At 45.3% G+C, this 27,655-nt stretch overlaps 1 protein-coding gene across 1 annotated transcript in view; it reads left to right on the top strand.

Moving 5' to 3' along the window:
* The window catches only part of SCUBE2 (signal peptide, CUB domain and EGF like domain containing 2), a 67,291-nt gene that overhangs the window by 38,574 nt on the left and 1,062 nt on the right, over window positions 1-27,655 (top strand). The window contains exons 17-22 of the mRNA XM_081241454.1: window positions 14,109-14,279; window positions 16,501-16,668; window positions 17,382-17,543; window positions 21,555-21,752; window positions 23,185-23,337; window positions 27,444-27,523. Of these exons, the coding sequence (XP_081097580.1) occupies window positions 14,109-14,279; window positions 16,501-16,668; window positions 17,382-17,543; window positions 21,555-21,752; window positions 23,185-23,337; window positions 27,444-27,523 (932 nt within the window). The remainder of the gene's footprint in view (window positions 1-14,108; window positions 14,280-16,500; window positions 16,669-17,381; window positions 17,544-21,554; window positions 21,753-23,184; window positions 23,338-27,443; window positions 27,524-27,655) is intronic.

A 27,655-nucleotide genomic window follows, 5' to 3' on the forward strand; every position in this document is an offset into this window, starting at 1 on the left:
CTGAGAAATGATGCTTGAGCTAAGGAGTAATAAACCAGTGTTTCTGAGGAAGCAAAGCTGAGCTCAGAGGCGCTTGTTCAGAAGAATTGTCAGCAATAGGTCCACAACCCAACTCTGTTGCTTTGCCAAAACATAGTGAAAATCATGTGTAAAATCAGTGTAACCGTCCACCAGGGGCTGGTTCTCAAATAGTCTTGACTTTTATTCCAGCTGACTCTCCTAAAAAAAAAAAAAAAAAAAAAAAAGGTAAGAACAACCCAGCTGGTTGGTTGATTCTCACTGAAAATTCTAAGAGTTCCAGTTTCCATACCAAAATGGTGATGAGAATTGGCTGTTGCCTCCCTGCTTTCCAGGGTGGGTTGCAGAAACTGTCAGGGATAGGCGGGCCAGCCTCCTTCTGGCCTCTCAGAGCTGAATTGCACCCCTTCCCCCAGCTTCTGTCCTGTGGGAAGAGGCCCTGCAGGCTCACCAGGGAAGTTTATGGCCAGTTAAGAGTTCAGGAAAAGCTAGTGTCAAGGGCCCTGTGGAACAACTCCCAGTGAGGGTATTATTAATACTACCGTGGGTATGCTTCTGGGGAATAAAGGCCTCAGGGTGAGGATCAGGAGTTACTTAATAGAGGCCTCATGACCGTGACAACTGGTGAAAGACACTCAGTACAAGGTCTGTGTAGCTGTTCTGTGTGTGAGCGTGTCCCTGAGATGCTTGTCACGCTGAGTTAAGTTGGATTTGCTTCTAAGAGAGGCCATGTATCTTGTCTCAAGAGCTCCCTCTAGCACTGGATGAATTTTGTAGTCCACAACATCAGGTTCACCCTGCCTGACAGCAGTGTTAAAGATTTTACCGTGTCAAGGAAACAGCACAAGGAACTACCAGTGAAACTCCTTTCTCCTGCTGGAGGGAGGAAGTAGGTGTAAAGAGGAATCAGGTGTGTTAATTAGAAAGGCTTTTACCCAGCAGACTCCTGGCACGGGCAAACCATGGGTGTGTGTGTGTGTGTGTGTGTGTGTGTGTGTGTGTGTGTGTGTTATATTCCTGATCTATTTAATGGTGTTAGAACATCATAAAAACCAGGCTTACTGGTATTTTCTGAGCTCTGATGGCACATGCAGTGGAGACAAACCTAGGATAGTTCTTTTTAGAAATTGTTTTGTGTTTCTAGAAAAGAGCCCAAAGACTGCTTTGAGTCACTTGGAAGGAGAGATGGGACCATTATGTTTTTCCTTTAAAATATTTTTTACTTAGTTTTTAATTACCTAAGTGGTGCATATTCCAAATGATACAGAAATGTACACAGTTAGGATGGACACTTTCCCGTCAGCTCCCAATCCCACTCCCCAGAAATAATCACTGTCAATAGTTTGCTGTTTATTTTTCCACATCTGTTTTTATGCATGTATAAAAATGAAATTTTATTTACTCATTCAATAAATATTGAGCACCTACTGTGTGCCGGATAATATTCTAGGTGCTGAGAATCCAATAATGAGACAAAAGAGCAAAAATCTCAGCCCTCATTGAGTTTACATTTCTGGAGGAGGGAGACAGACCACAAACCAATGAAGAAGAAAATACATTCTGTAGCAAATGGTGGTAAGGGGGTGACGAACAGGTAAGCAGAGAAGTAGAATAGAAAATTCTATTTTGGCAAGGGGAGGGGTGAGGAGGAGTGTACTCCCCCAAAACATAGACTGTGTTCAGGGACAGTGGTCATTGGAAAGTGTCATTTGGGCAGAGATGTGAAGGATGGGAGGAACCAGCTATGGGGAGATCTGGGGGACAGAGTCCCAGCCAAAGGCAACAGCAAATACAAAACCCCTGAGGGCTGGAGAGAAGGCCAAGATGATGAGAGCTGAGGGAGGGAGGGCAGAGGAAGAAAGTCAGAGCAGTAGCAGAGGGCCAGATCATGTGGGGAGTGGAAATCCTGGTGAGGACTCTGAGTCTGAGTGAGAGAAAAGCCAATGAAGGGATTTGAGTGAAGAGGTAACAAGGTTCTGACTTACGTTTCAAAAGGATAACTTTGGCTGCTGTATTGAAAATAGGCTGTAGGTTTGTGTGTGAAAAAAACAAAAAAATATATTAATGCAGTTTTAATAGTGCTGTGTATTGTTTTTAACTACAGGGTAGATCATGGACATCTTTCCATGCTAACAGAGGAGCTACTATACTTCTTTTAAAGTTTCATAATCTATATTTGTTTTAAGACACCAGTGTTTATTAGCCATACTCCTATTAGTGGACATTTAATCAAGTTATTCCTGATTTTTCTATTACAAATAATGCTGCAGTGAATTTTCTTTTTGTGCATGTGTCCAGTATTTCTGAAGGATAGACGTGTAGATGTCTAATTGCAGGTCAAAGGACATGCATATTTAAAACTGAATAGATGCTGCTAAATTACCCTCCAAAAACATACTAATATATGCTCCCTCCAACATTATATCTGAGTGTTTTTTGCCCTGCCTCATTGCTAACATGGATTATATATTACTGATCTTTTTCTTTTTTAAATTTAATTTAATTAGTTTATTTTTGGCTGCATTGGGTCTTCGTTGCTGTGCACGTGTTTCTCATTGCTGTGCCTTCTCTTGTTGTGGAACACGGGCTCTAGGAGGGCGGGCTTCAGTGGTTGTGGCATGTGGGCTCAGTAGTTGTGGCTCACGGGCTCTAGAGCGCAGGCTCAGTAGTTGTGGCACGTGGGCCCAGTTGCTCCGCGGCATGTGGGATCTTCCCAGACCAGGGCTCAAACTTGTGTCCCCTGCATTGGCCGGCAGATTCTTAACCACTGCACCACCAGGGAAGCCCTACTGATCTTTAAAATTTTGCAAATCTGATAAGTCAAAATAATAGTCATTTTAACTTGTTTTTCTTTGATTATTAGTAAGACTGAGCATGCTTTCATATGTCTGTGGTGATTTAGATTTCTTCTTCTGAGAATATCCTTATGCTTTGCCTATTTTTCCATTGAATTTTTTGGTTTTCCAATATCATTTTAAAAAAATAAAATTTAAAGTCCCAAGTTATATCAAAGAACATAGTCACGGGCTTCCCTGGTGGCGCAGTGGTTGAGAGTCCGCCTGCCGATGCAGGGGACACGGGTTCGTGCCCCGGTCTGGGAGGATCCCACGTGCCGCGGAGCGGCTGGGCCGGTGAGCCATGGCCGCTGGGCCTGCGCGTCCGGAGCCTGTGCTCCACAATGGGAGAGGCCACAACAGTGAGAGGCCCGCGTACCACAAAAAAAAAAAAAAAAAAAAAAAAGAACATAGTCACTTCTGACCAAACATTTTCTTTCTTATAGTCATTTTTATACAGTAAAGTCTCATTAATTTGACATTTAAGGACTTTGGGGACAGCCTGCTCTGCAGGTGACCTTTGTACCATCTGTGATCAATTTTAGCAAGATGGCAAAAAAGAAAAATAGCTATTATATTCTCCAAGGAAAAAATTCCTTAAGCTCACAGTAATTCATAAAGTCCTTCATATATAGAAGAAGAAAGAAAAGAAAAAATTAATGATGAAATGGATTTCTATTTTTCTTTCATAGCTATTTATCCTTTCATAAAGGATACATTAAAGAATATACTTGCTAAAGTATAAATTTTTGTATTTGATTATTTTGAAAACTTGTTGAAATTAAAAAAAAACACAATCCAGGCAACTGGCAAACTGGGAAGTATCCTAGTGCCTGGGTTCTTGAGAGACTAGAAAAGTTTAATTCAACCTTTAATAGTAGTAGCGTTCCTCTGCAGTAGTTGAAAAAAATTAATTAAAACAGAATTTATTGAGATCCCACTCTGTGCCACTCTATGAACTTAGGTTGAAGCAGTGAGAACATAATGGGTGAGAAACCTGCTTTTATGAAGTTCACATTCTAATGGAGGGAGATGGACAATAAAAAAGTAAAGAGAAAGATAATTTCAGAAATTATAAGTGTTACTGAAGATAATAAAACAGAAAGGGTCAGAGGGGAGGAGAGATTACTAGTCCCTACAGGGTATTCAAGGGAGACCGTCGGAGCAGGTGACGTTTGAGCTAAGACCTAATTGAGAAGGAGGAGCTGGCCATGCAAAACTCTGATAGAGGCAGGGGGTGCTCTGATGGAGGGGATAGCAACAAGTGCAAAGGGCCTGAGGCAGGAAGGAGCCAGGCATTTTCTTCTTAAGTTTTCAAAATTGAGAAATTATTTGGAACTGAACAGGCAGCAAATTTCTTTTCTGTTTTAAATCAAGGAAAATGTAAAGTGTATATTAGCAATATAGACCAATATTAAACCAATATTTAGCACATGGACTTGGTAGGAAACACTTTTAATTTAAAAAACATAATTTAATAAAATGTTGACATGTATTGAGCACTTAATGTGTTCAGCCTTGTGCTAAGCACTTTACATGTCTCATCTCATTTAGTCTCATCACAAGTCATTCTGCATCATGCCCTTTTTACAGATAAGGAAACTAAGGCATACGAAGGTAAGTGGTTTTCCCAATGTCATGCAGCAAGTCAGTGGCAGAGCCAGGATTCGTATTCAGATCTGACTCAAGAGCCTATGTTCCTAACCATCTCAAATTGAATGCTCTCACGTCTCCCACATATAGCCTGTGCCCTGTGATTATCTTACTCATGCCACACTCGTATGGAGTGCCCTGCATGGGCCAGCTCTGTGGTGGGTGCTGAGGAGGTCTGAATAAATAAGACAGCATCCCTCAAGTCGTAACCCTCCCAGGGAGGAGTCAGAGAAGCCTTCCCCAAAGAGAGAAAGCCTAAGTGAGTTTTGAAGGATGCACCGGTGAAGCATAAATGGGGAGGAGCATTCAGGCAGAGGAACAGCCTTAGGTAGTGAGGTTGAGCAAGATGTGCACAGGGCATTATTGGCATCTCAGTATTACTAACCCTGGAGTGGGAGGTAGGATGCAGTGAGCAGCTAGGCTAGTGGGAAAAACATGGCCAAGTCATGAGAGACCTTGAATATGTTGCTAAGGAGCCTTGACTTTATCTCTAGGTGACAGGTGTCATTAGAGGCTTTAATCAGGGATCATAAGGTCATATTTATATTCTAGAAAGATCTCTCTAACTGAATTGGGGGTCAGGACTGGAGGCAGAAAAACCGATCTGGGAGCTTCTGAATGCTTTACATAAGAGGTATTGAGAACATGAAGGCACTAGATGGAGTAGAATAGAAGCAGTGGATTAGAGAAATATTTAGGAGGAAACGTGAGTAGCATCTGGTGATAAATTGGGTTGGGGACTGAGACGAGGAAAGAGTTGGGGTGAGCTCAGAGGTTTCTGACTTGGCCTCTGATCCTGCACTTGCTTCCCATATGTCCCTCATCTCACCCAGCCCTGTTTCATATGCAGGAGGCACTGAGAAACAGCCTGTGGGTTGGTTGAATGGCTAGATGAATGTGATCACTGGGGAAGAAATAATCAGAAAAGATTTATAGGAAAAGCAGAAAAAAATGGGCTCTTGAGAGGGCATGAGAAAGAATGAAAACTCAGATACAGAAAAGGGGACTAAAGGCTGAGTTTGAGAAGTGCAGGGAGGCAAGTCAAGGAGGTTTTTGAGCCAGGGAGTGAAGCAGTCAGAGAAGCACTTTAGGAAGGTGAATCTTCTTTTTTTTTCTTAATTTTATTATTATTTTTTGCTGCATTGGGTCTTCATTGCTTCGCGTGGGCTTTCTCTAGCTGCGGCGAGCGGGGGCTACTCTTCGTTGCGGTGCGCGGACTTCTCATTGCGGTGGCTTCTCTTGTTGCAGAGCACAGGCTCTAGGTGCACAGGCTTCAGTAGTTGTGGCTTGTGGGCTCTAGAGCGCAGGCTCAGTAGTTGTGGCACACGGGCTTAGTTGCTCCGCGGCATGTGGGATCCTCCCAGTCCAGGGCTCCAACCTGTGTCCCCTGCATTGGCAGGTGGATTCGTAACCACTGTGCCACCAGAAGCCCCTAGGAAGGTGAATATGATGGCAGCATGTAATAACAGAGCTGAGGCCAGGAGGAACACAAGGCAAGGGAAATCATTGGAAGGTTATTGTAGTACTCTAGATACGAGATGGCGAGGAGCGAAGGACACTAGTGCCATGGGGATGAAGCCTAGGGGATGGGCAAAAGGGACACAACTGTAGGATGCTGCAGCAGGGAGGAGGGACGTCTGGGATAACTGTGGTTTGGAGCGTTGGTGACTGGGAATATAGAGGTGCTGTTGAGAAAGAGAGTAAAGCCAGAGGGGTAGGAAGGCTTGGGCAGGGAAGGGAAGAGAAGCATTCCCCTTGGGAAAGTTGAATTTGAGTTGCAACAAGACTCCCAGGCAGAAATGTCCATGGGCAGGTGGGAGTCTAGGAAAACGACTTCACCTCTCCATGTGTGGACTGACCCTCCTATCCTGCGTCTGTCCATACATGCTCTGGCTCGCCTGCTGCTGAAATGGATGAACAGCCCACGCTCCTTCCTAAGGGTAACTCCTCCACTGGGGCTCTGGAGCCCATTCCCTCTCATCGTCTCAAAAACGATGCTCCTGGGCTTCCCTGGTGGCGCAGTGGTTGAGAGTCCGCCTGCTGATGCAGGGGACACGGGTTCGTGCCCCGGTCCGGGAGGATCCCACGTGCCGCAGAGCGGCTGGGCCCGTGAGCCATGGCCACTGAGCCTGTGCGTCTGGAGTCTGTGCTCCGTGACGGTAGAGGCCACAACAGTGGGAGGCCCGCGTACCGCAAAAAAAAAAAAAAAGATGCTCCTGCTGTTGTCCCCACCGACCCCCATCTCAGAATTCTCCTTCTCTACTGGATCATTTCAAACAGCACGCAAATCTACCTCCTGTCTTAAAACCCACACAAATCCTCCTTTGACTTCCTGCTTCTCTCCAGATCCTGCCTCCTTTCTTTGACCCCCTTGTAAAGCAAAACTCCTTGAAGGACTTGTCCAAATTTGCTGTCTTTGCTACCTCACCGACCATTTTCTCCTCCACTTTAGCCAATCTGGTTTTCATTCCCAACCTCTCCACTGAAACTGCTTTTCCCAAGATTTTTAGCAACTTCCACGTTACCAAATCCAGTTGCCAGCTGTCCCTCAGACTCTGCTGATCATTCCTTCCTCCTGGAAACTCTTGTCATGGGTTTCACACACCACACACCTCTGGTTCTTCTTCTGCTTCACCAGCTGCTCCCTTTTCATTTTCCATACTGGTTCTCCCCTAATTTCTTATCTCTAAACATCAGGGATCCCAGGGCTCAGTCCTCCATGCCCCTCACCTATCTTCACACTCTCCTTGGTGACCTCATCCAGCGCCATAGCTTTAAATACCACCACATGCTAGTGACTTCCAAACTGCCCTCTCCAGCTCTAACCTCTATCTGAATCATGGACTTCTCTGTTCTAGAGGTGCTGAACGTTTTGGTTTTTTTTTGCGGTACGCGGGCCTCTCACTGTTGTGGCCTCTCCACAGGCCCCGGACGCGCAGGCTCAGCGGCCATGGCTCACGAGCCCAGCTGCTCCGCGGCCTGTTGGATCCTCCCAGACCAGGGCACGAACCTGTGTCCCCTGCATCGGCAGGCGGACTCTCAACCACTGCGCCACCAGGGAAGGCTGGTGCTGAACGTTTTTGATCACACATATACACACACACAGTGAAATACTTTTTTTTTTTTTTTGGCGGTACGCAGGCCTCTCACTGTTGTGGCCTCTCCCGCTGCAGAGCACAGGCTCCGGACGCGCAGGCTCAGCGGCCATGTCTCACGGCCCAGCCGCTCCACGACATGTGGGATCTTCCCGGACCGGGGCACGAACCTGCGTCCCCCGCATCGGCAGGCGGACTCCCAACCACTGCACCACCAGGGAAGCCCGTGAAATACTTTTGAATTTGTGAATGTTTACTTATTTTAAAATTATATACTCATACTATTGGCTAATATATTGTGTACAACATAACAAGTAGAAGAATGAGATACAGTTTACATAACAAAATTTCAAATAGCTGGCTAGTCTCTGAGGGACCGTATTGACAACTTGGCAAGGTTCATTGTGAACAGTAGTGGTTGTAAAGCATTTTTCAAATAGTCTTTTTGTTCATTACTAGTGTTTTGGCTTAACTCCTGTCAGATCTGATTAAATTGTCACTGTTTCTATCCCGTGATGTGGTTTGACAAGAGCTAGTACCAGGAGAACAAGCTGTGTCAGCTCTGCACTTCCCTGTGGTTCACCTGCACTTGCATCATTGGTTCTGCATCATGGGCTCAGGATTTCTACAGGAATTGTTTGAAGCTGCTTTCTACTTTGTGATGGTTCAGTTGGTTGAAACTAGATAATATTAATCAGGAAATATATTCAATGAGGCACAACTGAAATTCTTCTCGAGACACTGAAAAGAAGTGAGTCAGTCAGTACCTCACCACCCACAGGTCTCTTTCTTGGGGACCTTGTGTCTTCACACGTGTCTCTGACTTGTGGAGATGTGGACTGACTAAGGGACTAATTTCTTTTTTTTTTTTTTTGGCTGCATCGGGTCTTAGTTGCGGCACGCGGGATCTTTTGTTGCTGCGTGCAGGCTCTTCGTTGCGGCGCGTGGGTTTCTCTCTGGTTGTGGCGCGCGGGCTCAGTAGCACCGCAGCATGTGGAATCTTAGTTCCCCCACCAGGGATTGAACCCTCATCCCCTGCATTGGAAAGCGGATTCTCAACCACTGGACCACCAGGGAAGTCCCTAATCTTTTTTTTTGTTTTAAACTGAAGAACTTTAAAAAAATTATTTTTCTTTCAGTTTTATTGAGATATAATGGACATACAGTACTGTATAAGTTTAAGATGTACAACATAATGACTTGACTTACATGTGTCATGAGATGATGACCACAATAGGTTTAGTGAAGCTCCATCATCCCGTATAGATACAACATTGAAGAAATAGAAAAAAAATGTTTCTCCTTGTGATGAGAACTCTTAGGATTTACTCTCTTAACAATTTTCATATGTAACATACAGCAGTGTCAATTATATTTATCATGTTATACATTGCATCCCTAGTACTTATTTATCTTATACCTGGAAGTTTGTATTTTTTGACCACCTTTATCCAATCTCCCTTTCTCCCACCCCCAAGCCCTGAGCAGCTCTGGTAACCACAAATCTGATCTCTTTTTCTGTGAGTTTGTTTGTTTGTTTGTTTTTGAAATATAATTGATATACAACACTATGTTAGTTCCTGGTATGTGACACAGTGATTTGATATTTCTGTACATTTCAAAATGATCACCATGGTAAATCTGGTTTAACTACTAAACCAGTGAACCTTTCTTTATGTCTTATTTTTTAGATAAAAATTAATACACATAGATGTGAAAATGCTTTGCTCACACTCTGGATCATTTTGTAAATGTAAATGATACCCCTGAGGTGTATAGTATTCTACCTTGGAGACCACCGGTATAACCAGTGCCTTCTCAATACCAACACTAGCGTGGCCAAAAAATATCTTAAACTTGACATGTCTAAACAAAACATTTTATTCTCCTCTCTCCCTCCAAAATAAAACCCACTTCTCCCTCATCTCCTTCATCCCCCATCTCCGTAACTGGCATCCGTATTTGCCCAGTTGCTCAAGTTGAAAGCCTCAGTCTTCTTGGCCTCTCTTGTTCTGTCATGCTCCTTACTGAATCCATTAGCAAATCCTGTCAGATCTGCCTTTACATTATATGCTGAGCCTAACTAGTTTTCTCTTCCTCTGTTATTACCACTCTGTTCCAAACCACCACCACCTCCTGCCCAGTCTATTGCAATGGGCTCTGAATTGTTCTCCTTAGCCTTGCCTGTCTTCAGGCTGTTCTCCACACGGTAGCTAGAAGATCTTCTAGAAACATAAGTCAGATCATTTCACTGCCCCATTTGAAACCTCCAACACACTTTGAGTAAGGTCTAATTTCCTTACCATGACCTTCAAGAACCTCCGTAAGCTGGCCCTTGCTTGCTTTTAGAGTCCATATCCTATCACCCAGCCCCTTTCACTATGTTCCTGCTACATTGGCTCTTTTGCTGTTAGGCAATACCATCACAAGGCGGTTTCTCTCATTTCACTCTGCTGTCTGTTGAGAGAGGCCTTTCCTGGCTACTCTTCTAAAATAGCATTCATGCAAACTCCATCCCCACCACTCTTTGCCTTACCCTCTCTGCCTGTTTTACTTTTCTTCATTACACTTAACTCTAGTTAGCATTCTACTATGTATTTATTTGTTTGCTCATTTATTGTTCATATTCTCCACTAGAATGAGAGCCCCGTTAGGGCAGGGCCCTGTCTGTCTCCTCTACTGTATCTCCAACCCCCAGAACAGTACTCTGCACATAATCAGTGCTAAGTATTTAATTGAATAAATGAGTAGATAAATCTTCACAGGAACAACAGATGACGTCCCAAGGATAGTTGCCAACACTAAGAGAAAAGAGGGCCAAGGGCAAATCTTTGGGGAAATATTTAAATTGAGAGCAAAAGAGGCACTCTAGAGGAAGTGAAATCTCAGTCCCATTAACTAGGCATGAAGAAAACAGCATGCACTGGGGAAACTCAGCAAGGAAGGCGTCAAGTCTGGCTCATCTCTCTGCCCCAACTATGAGAATGTTTTCAAATAGCAAACTGAGCACACACCAAAAACCTGGACAGACGTGACAAATCAACCTCTCAGCCCAAGGGAATTCTCTCTCCTGTTATCCTGAAACACTCATTTAAAAGGAGTTCAAATCAGGATCCTGAGGCCACAGCACTGCCTCGAGCGCCATTGCCTCTGAGCCGTGACAAAGCAGCAGCTCCAGGAGACCCTGGGAATCCACGTGGGCTGCCTGTGGCTCTCCTTCAGAAGGCAAGGCGTGATTCTTCAGAAAACAGTCAGATGCTGGAGAGTGACCTCTTTTATTAGGTTCACCATCTTAGCCACAGAGAGACCATAGTGTTTGTCCATAGCCTGAAATACTCAAAGGCCGGTGGTATTGAAAAGAGGGCCAGCCTTCAGGTCTCTTTGTCACCATTAATCCTGGTCCCCACTGGTCTCTCCCTTTTGCATCAGAAAGGCTTTCTTTTTTTGAAGGGGAGAGAAAACAGCTGTGTGGGATTTGAGAATGGGATTTTAATGGTCATTGAAGACACACAAAAGCTTTGCTGTGACCGCAAAGTGTTCTGGGGGCAATTGACTCCTTTGTCTGGGGCAGCAAAACAAGCTGGCTGCTCAAGGAGAAAAGAGAAGCAACTGGAACTGGCATTGAGGTCTCTTTAGGTCAGATCTTTAGCACATTTGCAAAGAGTTGTTTTCAGGAGTCTCTTCATGACATTTCAGAATCGCTTTTTAGTGTTTAGCCCATTTTTACCTTGTGAAAGGAACAAATTAATCTGGAAGGTGATTGCCATGGATTATTTCTGTACGTCTTTCTCTCTGGAAGGAAGATGGAAACTGTGAGTGACAAGATGAGCTTGTTTATGTGGAGCAGGCCTTTCACTGTGAGAAAAAAGAACTGGTGCCCTCTTTTCTGCAGGGCGGCTCAAGGGGCATTTCTCAGTCCTTTGCTCACTTGAGAAATTGCAACAGATGTGGGATATCTTGAGGCTTCACAAAATGTAACCTTGAAAAGGCTTTGCAGGGTTTCAATAGTTCTGAGAAGGAGTGGACAACCAGAGCAGCGGGAGTCCATCCAGTTACTCTTCGCAGAGAGAACCAGGTCCGTTCTTGTCCACCTATATGAAGGGGATCGTTTTCTGCCAGAGGAACAGTGATAAAACAGACCAAACTGATCCAACTCTAAGTTATGATTCATGGGGCTGTTGGAATCATTGCCGTCGTATGGGCACTGTCCCTTTAGGTGAATGAGTGTTATGAAAACAGCCATTCCCAAAATGGACATGGCCTGGGCTAGAGGAGCTCCTAACAGCCCTGGTTTTATTTTCTTGCTGCCAGTCTTCATGACAGCTGGCTTGTTAGAGCCATGAAGGGGTTATGCTCTCATTTACTGGCCTGCTTTAGGCACTGGGATAGTCAGGTGGAACACAGGATAAAAAGCCATGAATTCCTAGTACATAATTCAGCTCAGCTTTTCATGGGAGGTGAGCTGAAACCAGAGTAATTATGGAAACCATTATCCTGTAGGGCTGCATTTAGAGACTAAGTCTGGAATTATAGGCTCTGTCTGCCAGAGTTCTGTGCATCATACCCATTATAATGTCGTTTGCCAAGAGTTTGGTTCACTTTTAATTTTTTAAAAAATGTCATTAAATTAATTAAAAATGATATGTGAGGGCTTCCCTGGTGGCGCAGTGGTTGAGAGTCCGCCTGCCGATGCAGGGGACACGGGTTTGTGCCCCGGTCCGGGAAGATCCCGCATGCCGCGGAGTGGCTGGGCCCGTGAGCCATGGCCGCTGGGCCTGTGCATCTGAAGCCTGTGCTCCACAACGGGAGAGGCCACAACAGTGAGAGGCCCGCGTACCGCAAAAAAAAAAAAAAGAAAAAAAAAATGATATGTGAATATTGTAAAAGAAAATCCAAACAATATAAAAAGTATTAAGATTTAGACTTTAGAGTAGACTTTGATTGATATCATTTAATTGTAAAAATAATATTTGAAATGTGGCATGTTTCATCTTACTATGATTTTTTTTTAAAGCCTCAGTTTTCTTTAAATTATGGGGTAAATAATGAAAAGACATTTTTATTACTGGTAATAGAGAATTTTGCCATGTTTAACCCTAAAAGTACATATACAAATTGCATTTGTAGGGTAGGATGAAAACCAGTATTCCCCCTTACACACATTCAAGAGCTATAATAGCTAATTTTATCATGTGATATTTTGTTTTCTATTTCTTAGCAGCTTAGGTATAAAAGAAAATGTGTTTTATTCCAGTCAAACTCCCCAAATGCCCCATAGAGAATCCTTGGCAAAGTCTGGAATTGTGATTCAGTCAGCACTTTTATTCAATGACCTTTTTCCTCTTTAAACTCAAAGCTCTTGATCTCATTGTAGGTATATTTCACAGATTAGCTTTGGGACCTTGGCCAAATTATTTAATGTCCCTAAGTCTCTGTTTCTGTGAAATGGAGCTAATCATAGCGCCTAGCTCCTTTGGGTGTTTCCAGAACTAAATGAGATAAAGTGTGTAAAGCTCGTCGTGGCACAGTGTCTAGTAGATCGTATGTACTCAACAAATGTCAGCCATCAGAAAGCCTGCTTTGGTGGTTATGATGATGTTCTTTAAATATTATACTAGGGAACCCACTTCAGTATATTTATATTCATATCCTAAAATAAGATATGAGCCCATGATTAACTAAGAACACCAAAATATATCAGAAGCAGAGTTTATTAATCTCCTTGTAGTTTATTCTTTCAGGAGACATTTACTAGGCTTTGCTCTTTGTAATGTATCAATTTTATTTCAAATATGAAGCATGCTGTTTTGCAGAGGTCATCTGTAAGACCCTTGAGATCACCCTCCCCACAGCCAACAGAGAGTGGGCTTTTTAAAACACAGCTTCTGGTCGTATTCTTCTCCTTTCGATGGCTCCTTTACCTGCAGGATAAAATCCAAAGGCCTGGCATTCAAGGACTTTTTCAGTCTATCCCCAACCTTCCTTTCTTCCCTTTCCTCCCATATGTCAGGCATGAATCTTTACAACCTGCCGCTCGTCCTATCTGGGGAGCTCCTACTCATCCTTCAAGGCCTGACACAAATGTGGCCTCTTCTAGGAAGCCTTCCAGGATGCCACCAGCCAGAATTAATAGCCCCCTCCTCTCTATCCTTTCAGCACCAGTCCTGTGTTCAATGAATGATTTTCACTTTTATACTCCTCCTGTGAAGTAGGGAATGTCATCAAGTGCTTGTGTTCAAAAATAATTAAGACCACTGTGATCCCTGCCCCCGAGGAGCTCATGGTCTAGGGAGAGAGGACCTGTAAATGCCTCTAACAGTGGGTGACAGAGACCATGGCAGAGAGGTGTGCACAGGGAACCCAGAGGTGGCGCACATTCTGTATTCAGGGGGTTTGTATGGGGGAGTGTGGGGTCAGTGGCATCTGTTTACCTTCATCTCTAGCACTCACATCATCCTTCCTTGGCCTCTGTGCCCTCACTGACAAGATCATTTCCCCCTTTGGCTAGTCAGTTGCAGGGCTGGAACATACTACGATGGAGTACAAGAACGCTGCATTTTATGTCCAAATGGAACCTTCCAAAATGAGGAAGGGCAAATCACATGCGAACCATGCCCAAGACCAGAAAATCCTGGGGCCCTGGAGACTCCAGAAGCTTGGAATGCATCTGAATGTGGAGGTGAGAATGCCCTCTGTCCCTTCTTACTCCTCCAGTCTCCGGTATTGTTTAGCAGAAGGCATAAGTGCATTTCAGTGCAGACAATGTGTACTGCACCATGGAATTCCTACCAGCAGGGACCGTATTGGGCTCCTCAGGGGCTCTCCAGTACCTAGCTCAATCCCTGACACATGCTGAACAAATGAAAGAAGATCTGATAGAATTACATTGACAGGAAAAAAATGCGTAAATGTTGCAATTGCATGTTTAATCACTGTAAATAAATATCTCCTGAGACCTGAGTGATCTCCCAGTGTGTAGGGACTACCTGAAAGTGTCAAAAAATGGAGGAAGTAGCGCTGATTCTTTTTCTAGCTTTGGCCTCAAAGTCAGAGCTCATTAATTGTTTTTTAAAAAGTATCCATCTGGTTATTTTGTTAAAACTCTGTGAAGAGTTTGTGTGCGTGTGTTGTATTTTTAGTTTTTATTTGTTTTTTAATTGAAGTATAGTTGATTTATAATGTGTTAATTATTGCTGTACAGCTCATACATGTATATACATTCTTTTTTAAAATATTCTTTTCCGTTATGGTTTATCACAGGATATTGAATATAATTCTCTGTGCTGTACAGTAGGACCTTGTTGTTTATCCATTCCATATATACTAGCTTACATCTGCTAACCCCGCACTCCGGCTCCACCCCTCCCCCAACCCCCTCCCCCTTGGCAGCCACCAGTCTGTTCTCTATGTCCGTGATTCTTGCAAAGAGTTTTTAATTGTCTTGTATAAAATGTTAACCCTGGAGCCACGCTTACTTAGGTTCTGTGGGCTTCTTTCCTATTTACTTTACTAGTAAATGTCTTTATTAAACAGGAGAAGGGCCAGCTGTACTGACACTCTGTGGGCTCAAATGGAAGGTGTGATTTGATGTGGCGATTTGTAGGTGATGTCCACGGCAGAGTGCGCCGGAGCTCTGGCAGCCCTGCCTCTCCTTCTAGTGATTCTCAGAGCCAGATTTAGTTCCCACCTAAATGACTTCAAACTCAAGTGCAGGACCTTTTCTGGTTTAAAAATCAGATCCTCAGATTGACTGTGTGACTCCTAGCATACTTTGGCCTGTTATGAAATCCTGGAACTAACGGCGAGGTTGATAAGGAGGTACTTTGGGGCGTCTGTTTACACTTGTGTGTGACCTTAATAAGATATATTTATAGTAAATCAGAATCTTAGTAATAATAATAATAATTGCTAACGTTTATTGTATACTTGCCTATACCAGGCATCATGCAGGCATTCATGAATAATTCCATGAGTTGTTCATATGGTTATTGTATCACTACAAAAACTTTATGAGGTTAAAGAGACTCATTCAAGGTCACACAGCCAAAGAGTGGAGGATGTGGAATCAGCAGCCAGGTCTGACAGATACCAGACTCCTCCCTCAGGTGTGTTTGTTAAATGCCATTATATCTGTACCTTATGGGTAGAAAGAAAACCATGAAAATTAATAGAGGAGAGATGATTAGGAATATAAGAGACGGCAGATTTTTATAGCATTTTGCCAATGCCAGGCCAATTCCTAAGGAACGTGTGCTTTTAGAAATTCTTTTGTTTATGGCTGTGATTCTTGTCATAAACTTAAAAAATATAATAAAGTAAGGTGTTTAAAGTAAATAAATGCCTCTGGGTCCCTCTGTCAATGTGGATTGGATTGGTTGTATTTAGTACACTAATTCAGGGAGGCCAGGACACACCTCAGCGTAAGGAGATGTAACTCAGTAAATATAATTGGTAAAAAGAGGAGACTCTTCCGTGACCAGAAGAGTCTTTATATCACTAGGATGTAATCAGCTGGGTGAGGGTGTACTTCTGGGTCAAATTACCACATTGACTGCAGGCAGAGAACCCTCTCTCTAGGGGCTCCTGCACTGCAGCGGCTGCCTGGGCCCTGGGTAGTCCTAAGCCTGCAGCCTACCCAGGCCTGCTCCATAATTCAGAAGGGTCCACACTTGTCTCCATCTTTGCACTGTGCTGTGTAGCCCTGTGTGTAAACATCAGGCACCCATATGCCACCTCGTCAGTGTCTGCAGCAGGGCCGGACAAAGTTTCTCTCACTGAGGTGGGAGCTGAGGTCCGCATAGGGCGACAGGCCTGACCACATCTCTCTGATCTCATCTGCAGAGAGATGGGAGAGGCTCTGCCCGGGGGCCTTGCTCACCTAAGGTCATTGATCCCCGCAGGTCTGTGCCAACCTGGTGAGTATTCCGCGGATGGCTTTGCACCCTGCCAGCTCTGTGCCCTGGGCACATTCCAGCCTGAAGCTGGCCGTACTTCCTGCTTTCCCTGTGGAGGAGGCCTCCTCACCAAACACCTGGGAGCCACTTCCTTCCAGGACTGTGAAACCAGAGGTGAGGACTTGGCAGCTTGCCTTTTCCCGGAATTGAATTTCCCCTTTTGAGAACCATGGTAAAGCCCCAGTCAAGCTCAGCCGAGGTGCCCTGTGTGGGCCCCAGTGGCAGGGAGGACAGGTCCCCAGGGCCATTCGTCCCTGCTGGATGTGCAGGGAGCACAGGCACTCCCTAGACATGGTCCTCCCCTTCGAACGGGGCTGACTGCAAGACAGCCGGGGGGACGGGCAGGTTTAGTGCACAGGCTCCCTCTGCTCCTTGCTTCCAGGCCTCCTCTAGCTCCTCACCCTTACCTAGAGTTCCCCGCTCCCGAACAGGCCCTACGCCTTCTCCAGAGCCTCACCCTGCTGCCTTCTGCAGGAGCCCAGCCCCAAGCCCGGGGTCAGCTCTGCGCCCCTCCATGCTCCCAGGCCCGCTGTGCATGAAGACAGAGCTGTGAGCGTTCACGCCTGACGGCGCAGACAATGAACTCAGAAGATACACCCGTACCTCGTTCCCTTTGTGTTTTTCTCAGTGTCATGAGTCACAGGTCCCACCCAAGCTGGCTATTTAGGGAATTAAGTGTTGATTAGCCCCAGAGTAGTAGGAAAGCAGTACTTCATTTGGGCATAGACATTTCTGTCACAAACTGCGAAACCTTTCGTGTTACATCTGATGAAAATGCAGTCTTTTTTTTTTCTTTTCATTCTCTCCACCTTCCCCCACCCCTGCAGTTCAATGTTCACCCGGACATTTCTACAACACCACCACTCACCGATGTATTCGTTGCCCAGCAGGAACATACCAGCCAGAATTTGGAAAAAATAATTGTGTTTCCTGCCCAGGAAATACCACGACTGACTTTGATGGCTCCACAAACATAACCCAGTGTAAAAGTAGGTCTCTCTCTAAGGCTTTTCACAGTCCTTGATTAAGAGGGCAAGCACCTGGGTCCACCTAGGGGGGCGGGTTGGCAGGGGTCCCTGGTTCATTCAGGACCACAGAGCCGTTGTTAGCCCTCCTCAGGGCTCTGCAGGTCAGTGCTGGACTTGCAGGCACTCACCTGTATCGATCCAGGCTACTTCTCCAGGCACATTCACAAGCTGTACTTGCTGTAATTTGCTCCCAAGGGTAATATGTCGGTTCAGCCCTGTTCAGCAAGCACTGTTTGAGGACCTGTTATGTGACAGGCAATGCAAGCAGAATCAGTCCCTGACCCTGTAGCAGCACAGGCTGCGGGACTGCAGAGGAAAGAGCTACTCCCTCTGGAGAGATGTGGAAAGGCTTCTACAGGGCAGGAGAAGGTTTTGATGGGGAGGGTTGGGGGAGAGTGGGAGAAAGAACTTCACGCCCAAGAGAGCAGCTGGGAGGAAGCACAGACTCAGAAAAGTGAAAGGCTTTATGGGAAGAGACCCCTGGACCTGATCATGGAATGTGCTGCAGGGAGTCTGAAGCAGACCAAAAAAGGAAGCCTTGTTGACTGAAAAAAAAAAAAAAAGCACAACCTAAAAGTTGAGAGTTATGTTTTATTCGGCTCACAAAACTGAGAACTTAAGCCCCGGACACAGCCTCTCTGATAGCTCTGAGGGACTGCTCCAAAGAGGAAGGGGAGGAACCAGGATATATATGAGTTTTTGCAACAAAGACCAGGTAGTCGGAACATCAAGATTACTGTTAATTAAACAAGACCCAATATTGCAAGGTAAGGAAGTTAGTGCTTTTCTGTGTAAGGGAAGATGCAAGAGTCTGGGCTCACTGAAATCGTTCCTTTGATGGGCACCTCAGCTCTCTGGGGCCAGTATCCTGTGCTTTCTCATCCTGAGTCTCCTCAGGGTGCATCATTTGGGGTGGCTGCAGTGTGATGGCTTGATGGTCGCAACATCCTTTGTATACTGACATGGCAGGCAACATTTCTTTTTTTTTTTTTTTTTTTTTTTTTTTGCGGTATGTGGGCCTCTCATTGTTGTGGTCTCTCCCGTTGCGAAGCACAGGCTCCGGACGCGCAGGCTCAGCAGCCATGGCTCACGGGCCCAGCCGCTCCGCGGCATGTGGGATCTTCCCGGACTGGGGCACAAACCCGTGTCCCCTGCATCGGCAGGCGGACTCCCAACCACTGCGCCACCAGGGAAGCCCAACATTTCTTTTTTTAAATTTTACTTATTTTTATTTATTTATTATTTTTGGCTGTGTTAGGTCTTCGTTGCTGCGTGCGGGCTTTCTCTAGTTGCGGCGAGTGGGGGCTACTCTTCATTGCGGTGCGTGGGCTTCTCATTGCGGTGACTTCTCTAGTTGCGGAGCACGGGCTCTAGAGCACGGGGGCTTCAGTAGATGCAGCGCATGGGCTCAGTAGTTGTGGCTTGTGGGCTCTAGAGCGCAGGCTTAGTAGTTGTGGCACACGGGCTTAGTTGTTCTGCGGCATATGGGACCTTCCTGGACCAGGGCTCGAACCTGTGTCCCCTGCATTGGCAGGTGGGTTCTTAACCACTGTGCCACCAGGGAAGCCCAGCGTTTTTTCATTGACCGTCTTGACTGCCACACTAGGGAGCTTAGTTTGTATTCTGTAGGAATGGGGCGGTAAATCATTCAAGGACTTGCTGTTTGGACTTGGTTTGTTTGCTTGTTTGTTTTTAACTATTGTGTAAAATTCTCTAGTAAAGGCCAGCTGACAACCTCAGCTGGTTCAGCAACGTAGGGGAGCAAGAGACCTCCCCAAACTGGAAGAGTAGAGGATTGAAGGGGGCAGTGAATCACTTGAATTTATGACTGGAAGCTTATCTAGTTTTCTCTATCCCAACGAAGCCCTTTTAACAACATCCTCACAAGTAGCTGTCTAGTCTCTTTTTCGTTAAATTAAAAAAATTTTTTAACATCTTTATTGGAGTATAATTGCTTTACAATGGTGTGTTAGTTTCTGCTTTATAACAAAGTGAGTCAGCTATATGTATACATATATCCCCATCTCCCCTCCCTCTTGTGTCTCCCTCCCACCCTCCCTATCCCACCCCTCTAGGTGGTCACAAAGCACCGAGCTGATCTCCCTGTGTTATGAGGCTGCTTCCCACTAGCTATCTATTTTACATTTGGTAGTGCATATATGTCCATGCCACGCTCTCACTTTGTCCCAGCTTACCCTTCCCCCTCCCCGTGTCCTCAAGTCCATTCTCTACGTCTGCATCTTTATTCCCATCCTGCCCCTAGGTTCTTCATAACCATTTTTTTTTAGATTCCATATATATGCATTAGCATATGGTATTTCTTTTTCTCTTTCTGACTTACTTCACTCTGTATGACAGACTCTAGGTCCATCCACCTCACTACAAATAACTCAATTTCATTTCTTTTTGTGGCTGAGTAATATTCCACTGTGTATATGTACCACATCTTCTTTATCCATTCATCTGTCAATGGGCATTTAGGTTGCTTCCACTTCCTGGTTATTGTAAATACAGCTGCAGTGAACATTGTGGTACATAACTCTTTTTTTTGTTTGTTTTGTTTTTTGCGGTACACGGGCCTCTCACTGTTGTGGCCTCTCCCGTTGCGGAGCACAGGCTCCGGACACACAGGCTTAGCGGCCATGGCTCACGGGCCTAGCCACTCTGCAGCATGTGGGATCTTCCCAGACCGGGGCACGAACCCATGTCCCCTGCATCGGCAGGCGGACTCTCAACCACTGCACCACCAGGGAAGCCCCTGTTTGCTTTTTTGATATAGAGCTGCATGAGCTCTTTGTATATTTTGGAGATTAATTCCTTGTTGGCTGCTTCGTTTGCAAGTATTTTCTCCCATTCTGTGGGTTGTCTTTTTATTTTGTTTGGTCTCTTCTTGAATACCTGCCTTAACAAGAAGCTTACTGCCGCTCATAATATCTTAGTCTGTTGGTAGATTAGACTTGGGAAGTTCACAGTGTAACAAGATTCTTTTCCCCATCAAGATGAAATGTTTCCTTGCCTTCCCACCCCTGGTTCTTGGTTGGCCCTTAGGAGCTGCATGGCACAGTTCCTCAGGTAGCCGGTCAGGCTCGGAGGCAGTTTTCTTGACTCCATGACTCTCTCCTCTCCCTCTTCTCTTCCAGGAGCAAAAGGCTGTTTTTTTGTTTTTTTGTGTTTTTTTCCTACTGGGAATAATAAATCCCAGTTACAACTAGAGAGGCCAAAGGTAATCCTTCAACATCTTCTCTTGAACAGGTTCACCTGACAGATTTAAACATTAAGCTCCTTTAGGGCAAGAATATTTGTTGGATGAGTGGAGATTCAGTGAGTGAAGTGTGGCTGAGGTGGTGTGTGTGTGTGTGTATGTATATACACACAAGTGTGTACACTCCTTGCCTTTGGTGCCAGAGGTGAGTATCCAGCATGACCTATACTGACTGATAGCTGAATGGAATTCTCTTCCCCACTTAAAAATAAAATGTGGTCTTGACCAGAGAGAAAAGTGAAAGAGTATGGCTGTCATGTCTTCATCAGAGATCTCTAGGAAAGGGTCAAATATCCTTTGCTGAGCAGTAAGCTCTATTCTCCCTATTTTGACAGACCTACAAGTTCTGTGCCATGCGTTCTCCTGGCACTTGGACTTTGTAAACAAAACAGTAAAAACTAAAGTTATCCTTTTGTTTCACAAACACCTGTCCCTGACCTTGAATGCCTTCAAGTTTAATGAGAAAATGATGCCCTGGAAACCCAGAGGGATGGGCTCTGTGTGGGAAGTTGATGTAGTTGGGCTCCCAATGGGGGCTGTGGGCACTACAGGGCAGACTCATTCCTGCGATGGTGTCATTTCCAGGGGCAGTAGGGTTCTCCTCAGCCGAGCGGGGGCTGGCCATGACATCATTGTTATTATTATTTTTTGACCATGACATTATGGCGGCTGTGTTGTACCTTTGTAACTCCTGGCATTTCCTCTTCCAGACAGAAGATGTGGAGGGGAGCTAGGTGATTTCACTGGATACATCGAATCCCCAAACTACCCAGGCAATTACCCTGCCAACACAGAATGTACCTGGACCATCAACCCACCCCCCAAGCGCCGCATCTTGATTGTGGTCCCTGAGATCTTCCTGCCCATAGAGGATGACTGTGGAGACTACCTGGTGATGCGGAAAACTGGTGCGTCTCAACTGTCTGCTCCCCTCCCCTGCTGAGGCCAGCTGGAAATCCTGATGGCACGCTGCCTGGCTTTATTATTTAAAACATTTTTTTATTGAAGTATAGTTGATTTACAATATCATGTACGTTTCAGGTGTACAGCACAGCAATTCAGTCATATATATGTTTGTGTGTGTGTGTATATATATATATATATATGTATATGTATATCTATTCTTTTTCAGATTTTTTTCCCTTATAGGTTATTACATAATATTGAGTATAGTTCCCTGTGCTTTACAGTAGGTCCTTGTTGGTTATGCTTGGCTTTAAATGGGAGAAGCAGGCCTAGAATGCCACCTCGTATTAGAACAGAGATGGGACATGAGTTTCTAGAGTTTGCCAAGAAAACAAAATTTAGACAAAAACCACAGGTTGAGGCCTCCTGTTGAACCCTAGAGGAAGCGATCCTGCAGGGCAGTCTTCCCTCTGTGCTCACTGGGAACCCTCTTCCACACGGACACAGAGTGTCAGTGAAGCTCATGCAGGGCTGGCTTCAGGACCCCAGACACTTGCCTCACCCTGGGAAGCAACTCATGGCTTAGGGACTGACCAAGACAAGGGGCATGGTCCAGCCAGGAGGGACCCGCCTCCCATCCTGATGCATGACCCAGTGTCCATAGAAGGATACTGTCATCCACGCAGCTTAGAGGCAGTGTCATGAGGGGGCTCTGCCTGGATCTGAATCCCAGCTCCACCTCTTATTAGTTCTGTGATCTTGGGAATACATTTGGGAACTTTCTGTGCCTCAGAGTGCTCGTCTGTTAAAATGGGGATAATAATAGTTGCTACCTCATAGGGTTATCATGAGGAATAAGTGCATTTTTATTTGTAAAGCACTTAGAATAATAATGACACATACTACGTAAGTATTTGCCATTCTTATTAGTGGTTACAATGTCTGAAGTCAGGTGTGGGTTTGAATCCTGATTTTTCCACATACTGGCTGTGTGACCCTGGGCAAGTAATTAATTTCTCCGTAAGTGAGATAACCACTGCACCAACTTCCTCTAGTTTTGGGGGGTGGGGGTTAAGTGAGATAAAAGTCTATAAAGTGCAGAGCACACTGCCTTGTCTAAGGACCCATGCAGTGAATGGCGGAGATTATTACCAGGTTACAGCAGGTTGGCCCGGCAATGTGAGATCCCTGACCTCAGCTCCTGCAGTGAGTGCTGCAGCCTGGGCTGCTGCTGTTTGCCAGCCATGGGCCTTGCAGTTAGCCTTCCCTGGAGCCCACAATCACGACTGTGGCCCTTACAAGGACTCAGCTGGTCCTGAAGAGCCCTTGTACATAACTTGTTTTGTGGTGTGAGTATTTGAAAAGATGAGTGTTCATTGTCTGCAGGCTCAGTGATGAGTCTTGAACCCCATCCCCTCCAACTTCCCTTGGCAGCTTCGTCCAATTCTGTGACAACGTATGAAACCTGCCAGACCTACGAACGCCCCATCGCCTTCACCTCCAGATCCAAGAAGCTGTGGATTCAGTTTAAGTCCAATGAAGGGAACAGCGCCAGAGGGTTCCAGGTCCCGTATGTGACATACGACGGTAAGCACTGTGAAGCCCAGGCTGCAGCATGAGTAAGAAGGTTCTCGGCTTTGAACAGAATCAACTCCTGGGCCAGCTGGTAGACTGCTGACAAGCACGCATGCTCAGAAAGGCAGGCAGGATATGGAGAAAGGACATCGCTGACTCACAGGTGCCAAGTTTTAAACAGGCATTTGGGGTCACTGACTACAAGGATAAAAAGATGTTTTAGAAAGTAAATGAAAGTGAGCATAGCTTTGTGGGTCAGAACATGGGCGATGGATTCAGCCAGGTTGGTTTTAATCTCTTCTGCAACTTTGTGGATGTTACTTACCATCTCTAGGCTTCATTTTCTCAGTGTGTAAATAAGGATAATCGTTAGACTTAATGTGAGAGTTCAATAGGATAATCCGTAAAGGACTTGGTGCAGTGCCTGGCACATAGTAAATACTCAATAAATATTAACTTACTACAATTGCAGCTTTTTTAATACAGAATCCTAGGGAATGAGGAAGAAGACCTGAGTTCTGGTCTTGTCTCTGCCACTAACTTGCTGTGTAACTTTGGGCAAATTAGATGACTTCTCTGGTTTCATTTTCTTCTTGTTAAATGAAGGGGTGGCCTGTGTGAGCCCTGGGGCCCTACCAAGCTCTGAGACTTGGGTGACAAACATTTACTAGGAACACAAAATGAACTGGACCTTGTCCTGGAGGACCTCCTAACCTAGCGGGGGAACAGTTTTCTGTTCATCATGAACTTATTCATTCATCCATGCCACAAATATTTAATGAGCATCTAGTATGCCAGGTATTGGGTGAGGTGCTGGAGACAACACGGTTAGTGACAGAGATACAAAAAAGAATATGGTGCCATAGATGCTCCAACGAGGCATGTACAAGGCTCTGTGTGAGACAGAAAAAGGGGCAGCCATTCATTTTGCATGTGTTTTTGGAAAGAATAGAGCAAAGTCTCAAGAGGTTTGGGTCTTGAAAGAATATGTAAGTTTTCTTATAAATGGGAGGAAGAACATTCAGGAAAAGGGAATGACGTAGGCCAAAGAATGGAGTACCTGGAATGTTGGGGACTACTGATTTTGCCAGTTGGTAGGGTGAATGGGGCTCAGCAGTGAGAGGTGAGGTTAGAAGCAGGGGGGGTTAGGCTATGAAGAGTCTCGAGTGCCAAGCTCAGAAGGGTGGACCTAATCTTATAGGGAGCCACTGAAGATTTTTAGGCAGACAGGTGTGAAAAGTAGGTGTTTTGGAAAGACAATATTCTATGGAGTTCCTAAAAACACCTCACATAGTTTATTTCTAACATGTGACAAACTCTAGAATCATCATCCTGGTGCCTGAAACCATGTCAAACACTAAGACAAGGGCCCTTAGTATCAGACTCCTAAGTGGACACAAATGGCTCCCAGGTGGCTCTGCTGGGATTCAGAGCATCTTATCTCCCCAAAGGCAGCCAGCCAACAACCTCCCCCATCTAGGATCAGGAAGGAGCCAAAAAGCCACAGAGACTCCAGAACAAATGTCACCAAAGTTCACACATTTTAGTCAGGCTGTTCTCAACTCTGTGACACATGAAAACGTCTTGATTTTTTTCTTTAATTCAAATAAAGGGTTGTAGCTTGAACCAGGGGAAATGACATATAACCCTGGTTAGGCCCACAAGAGTGTGTCTGAAATGTATGGACACCAAGGGGAGAAGAGAGGGTGCGGGTGGGATGAATTGGGAGGTTGGGATTTACATATATACACTAATATGTATAACATAGATAACTAATGAGAACCTGCTGTATAGCACAGGGAACTCCACTTCGCTGTACAGTAGAAACTAACACAACATTGTTAAACAACTATACCCCAATTAAAAAAAAAATTGTGTCTGTCACAGCAGAAAATAGTTGAAAACTGCTGTTTTGGCCATGCAGAAGCCTTTTAGGTCTTCACCAGAGCCTATGTAATTTTTTCTTTCAACCTATATTTCAGACAGTTTTGATATCTGGTTCCAAGCCCAGAAGAATAGCAGTCACATTGAGAAGGGGCAGCTGAGGCTGCTACAAACTAGCCCACTGGCCTGGAGAGCAGGGAGCACTGTAGCTGCGGCTAACGTGCTGAGCTTATGAGGACCAGGCATATGCCAAGTGCCCATGACACGGCACATTCCTCACAGCCACCCATACAGTGGACACGACTCTCCTGATTTTACAGATGAGGCCACTCTGGCTTAGAGATTTAAGTAACTGCCGGAGAGCACAGCAGGACAAAGTTGCAGGGGTCTTTGGGATTCCTGAGTTCTTACCCACAACACTGGAGTGCTTTTCTCATGACAGCTGGAGCAAGTGAGGAGACACAGTAGTTCTTTTTTTTTTTTTTTAATAAATTTATTTAGTTAGTTAGTTTTGGCTACACTGGGTCTTCGTTGCTGCATGCGGGCTTTTCTCTAGTTGCGGTGAGCTGGGGCTACTCTTCGTTGTGGTGAGCAGTCTTCTCATTGCGGTGGCTTCTCTTGTTGCACAGCACGGGCTCTAGGCGCACAGGCTTCAGTAGCTGTGGCATGCGGGCTCAGTAGTTGTGTCTCGCGGGCTCTAGAGTGCAGGCTCAGCAGTTGTGGCACACAGGCTTAGTTGCTCTGCAGCATGTGGGATCTTCCCGGGCCAGGGCTTGAACTCATGTCTCCTGCATTGGTAGGTGGATTCTTAACCACTGTGCCTGACACTGGGAAGCCCGACACTGTAGTTCTTAAAAGCAGAGGAAAGATTTTTTAAAAAGATGGTGGTTTAGGGCTTCCCTGGTGGCGCAGTTGTTGAGAGTCCGCCTGCCGATGCAGGGGACACGGGTTCGTGCCCCGGTCTGGGAAGATCCCACATGCTGCGGAGCGGCTGGGCCCATGAGCCATGGCCGCTGAGCCTGCACGTCCGGAGCCTGTGCTCTGCAATGGGAGAGGCCACAAGAGTGAGAGGCCTGCGTACCGCCAAAAAAAAAAAAAAAAGACGGTGGTTTGGAAGCATTTGGGATAGTGGCAAACAGCTCTCTAGAACAGTGACAGGTGTTCCTAATGGTGAACTCATCAAAAGGACCTAATTCTCTGAGGTAGAGACTCTGCAGTAGAGGAATTCAAGATTAAAAAGAAAAAATGGTACCCTTATTCATATTTTATAGATTTTGTGTTCACGAAAATGAAAGGATAAGAAGAAAGAGACCACATGAATAGAGGACCAGTGATATTGTACATGTATTAAATTAGTAATTATGAGTATTATCCTATGAATTTCCATTTCCCATCACTTGACCAGGAGAAACTTTTTCTCCCACACAGTTCCAGTGATGTTCTTATGATCTGTTTGGATTTGTTGCACATAATATGCGTACAAAGAGGCATTCTTTTCTGCCCGGAATTTAAAAAAGATTGTGTTTTGCATATGCTTGATTTGAATTATGACTGTAGGAAATAGGCTAGACTTTGAAATGCTACTGATGCATCAAGGAAGACGAGGACTAAGAGTTGAGCAGCATGAAGGTCACTGGTGACCCCAAGCAGTTTTGGAGGAGTGGTGGGGGCCAGAGTTGACTGGAATGGGTGTGAGAGAGAAAGAAAGGAATCAAGTTGGAGATAGTGAGTGCTGACAATTCTTTCAAGGAGTTTTGCTACAAAGGGGAGCGGAGATGTGGGATGGAAGCTGGAGGGAGAAATGAGGTCTAGAGAGGGTTTTTCTTAAAAACATTGGAGACACAACAGCACGTTTGCATGCTGATGTGAAAGACCAGCAGAGAGAGAATTTCATCATGTAGGAAAGGAAGGGCAGAATTAGTGGAACAACGTCCTTGATTTGGTGAGAGAAGATGGAGCTGGTAAGCAAAGTGGGGGGATGGGTCTTGGCTGGATGTACAGAGGTTCATCTGAGGGAGGAACAGGAGAGATGGGTGCAGACGCTGGTGGGTGCGAGGAGGTAGCGGGTGAGTCTGTGGAAGTCCTCTCTGATTGCCTTCTTAGTATCAGAGGGGTCATTGTTCTGATGGCAGCTACAGAAGGGGCATTTCTCAGAACCTTATTTGAAAAGTGAAAGAGTCAACCTGGGAAGAACTAAAGCATACAAATGCAAAATATGTCCTTTATTCAAACAGAGGACTACCAGGAACTCATTGAAGACATAGTTCGAGATGGCAGGCTCTACGCATCAGAGAACCATCAGGAAATACTGAAGGTGAGTATGCATCCAAGGTGGCCACGGCAGTCACCCACAGGGCCCGCCAAGCGCCACCGAGGAAGGGTTTCCTCTTGCTACCTTTCAGACACTGAGCCTGCTCTGGGCTGAGGTCCATTTTATATCTTCACC

This window comes from Mesoplodon bidens (genome assembly GCF_964165515.1).
Source record: "Mesoplodon bidens genome assembly, chromosome: 7".
NCBI classification, from domain to species: Eukaryota; Metazoa; Chordata; class Mammalia; order Artiodactyla; family Ziphiidae; genus Mesoplodon; species Mesoplodon bidens.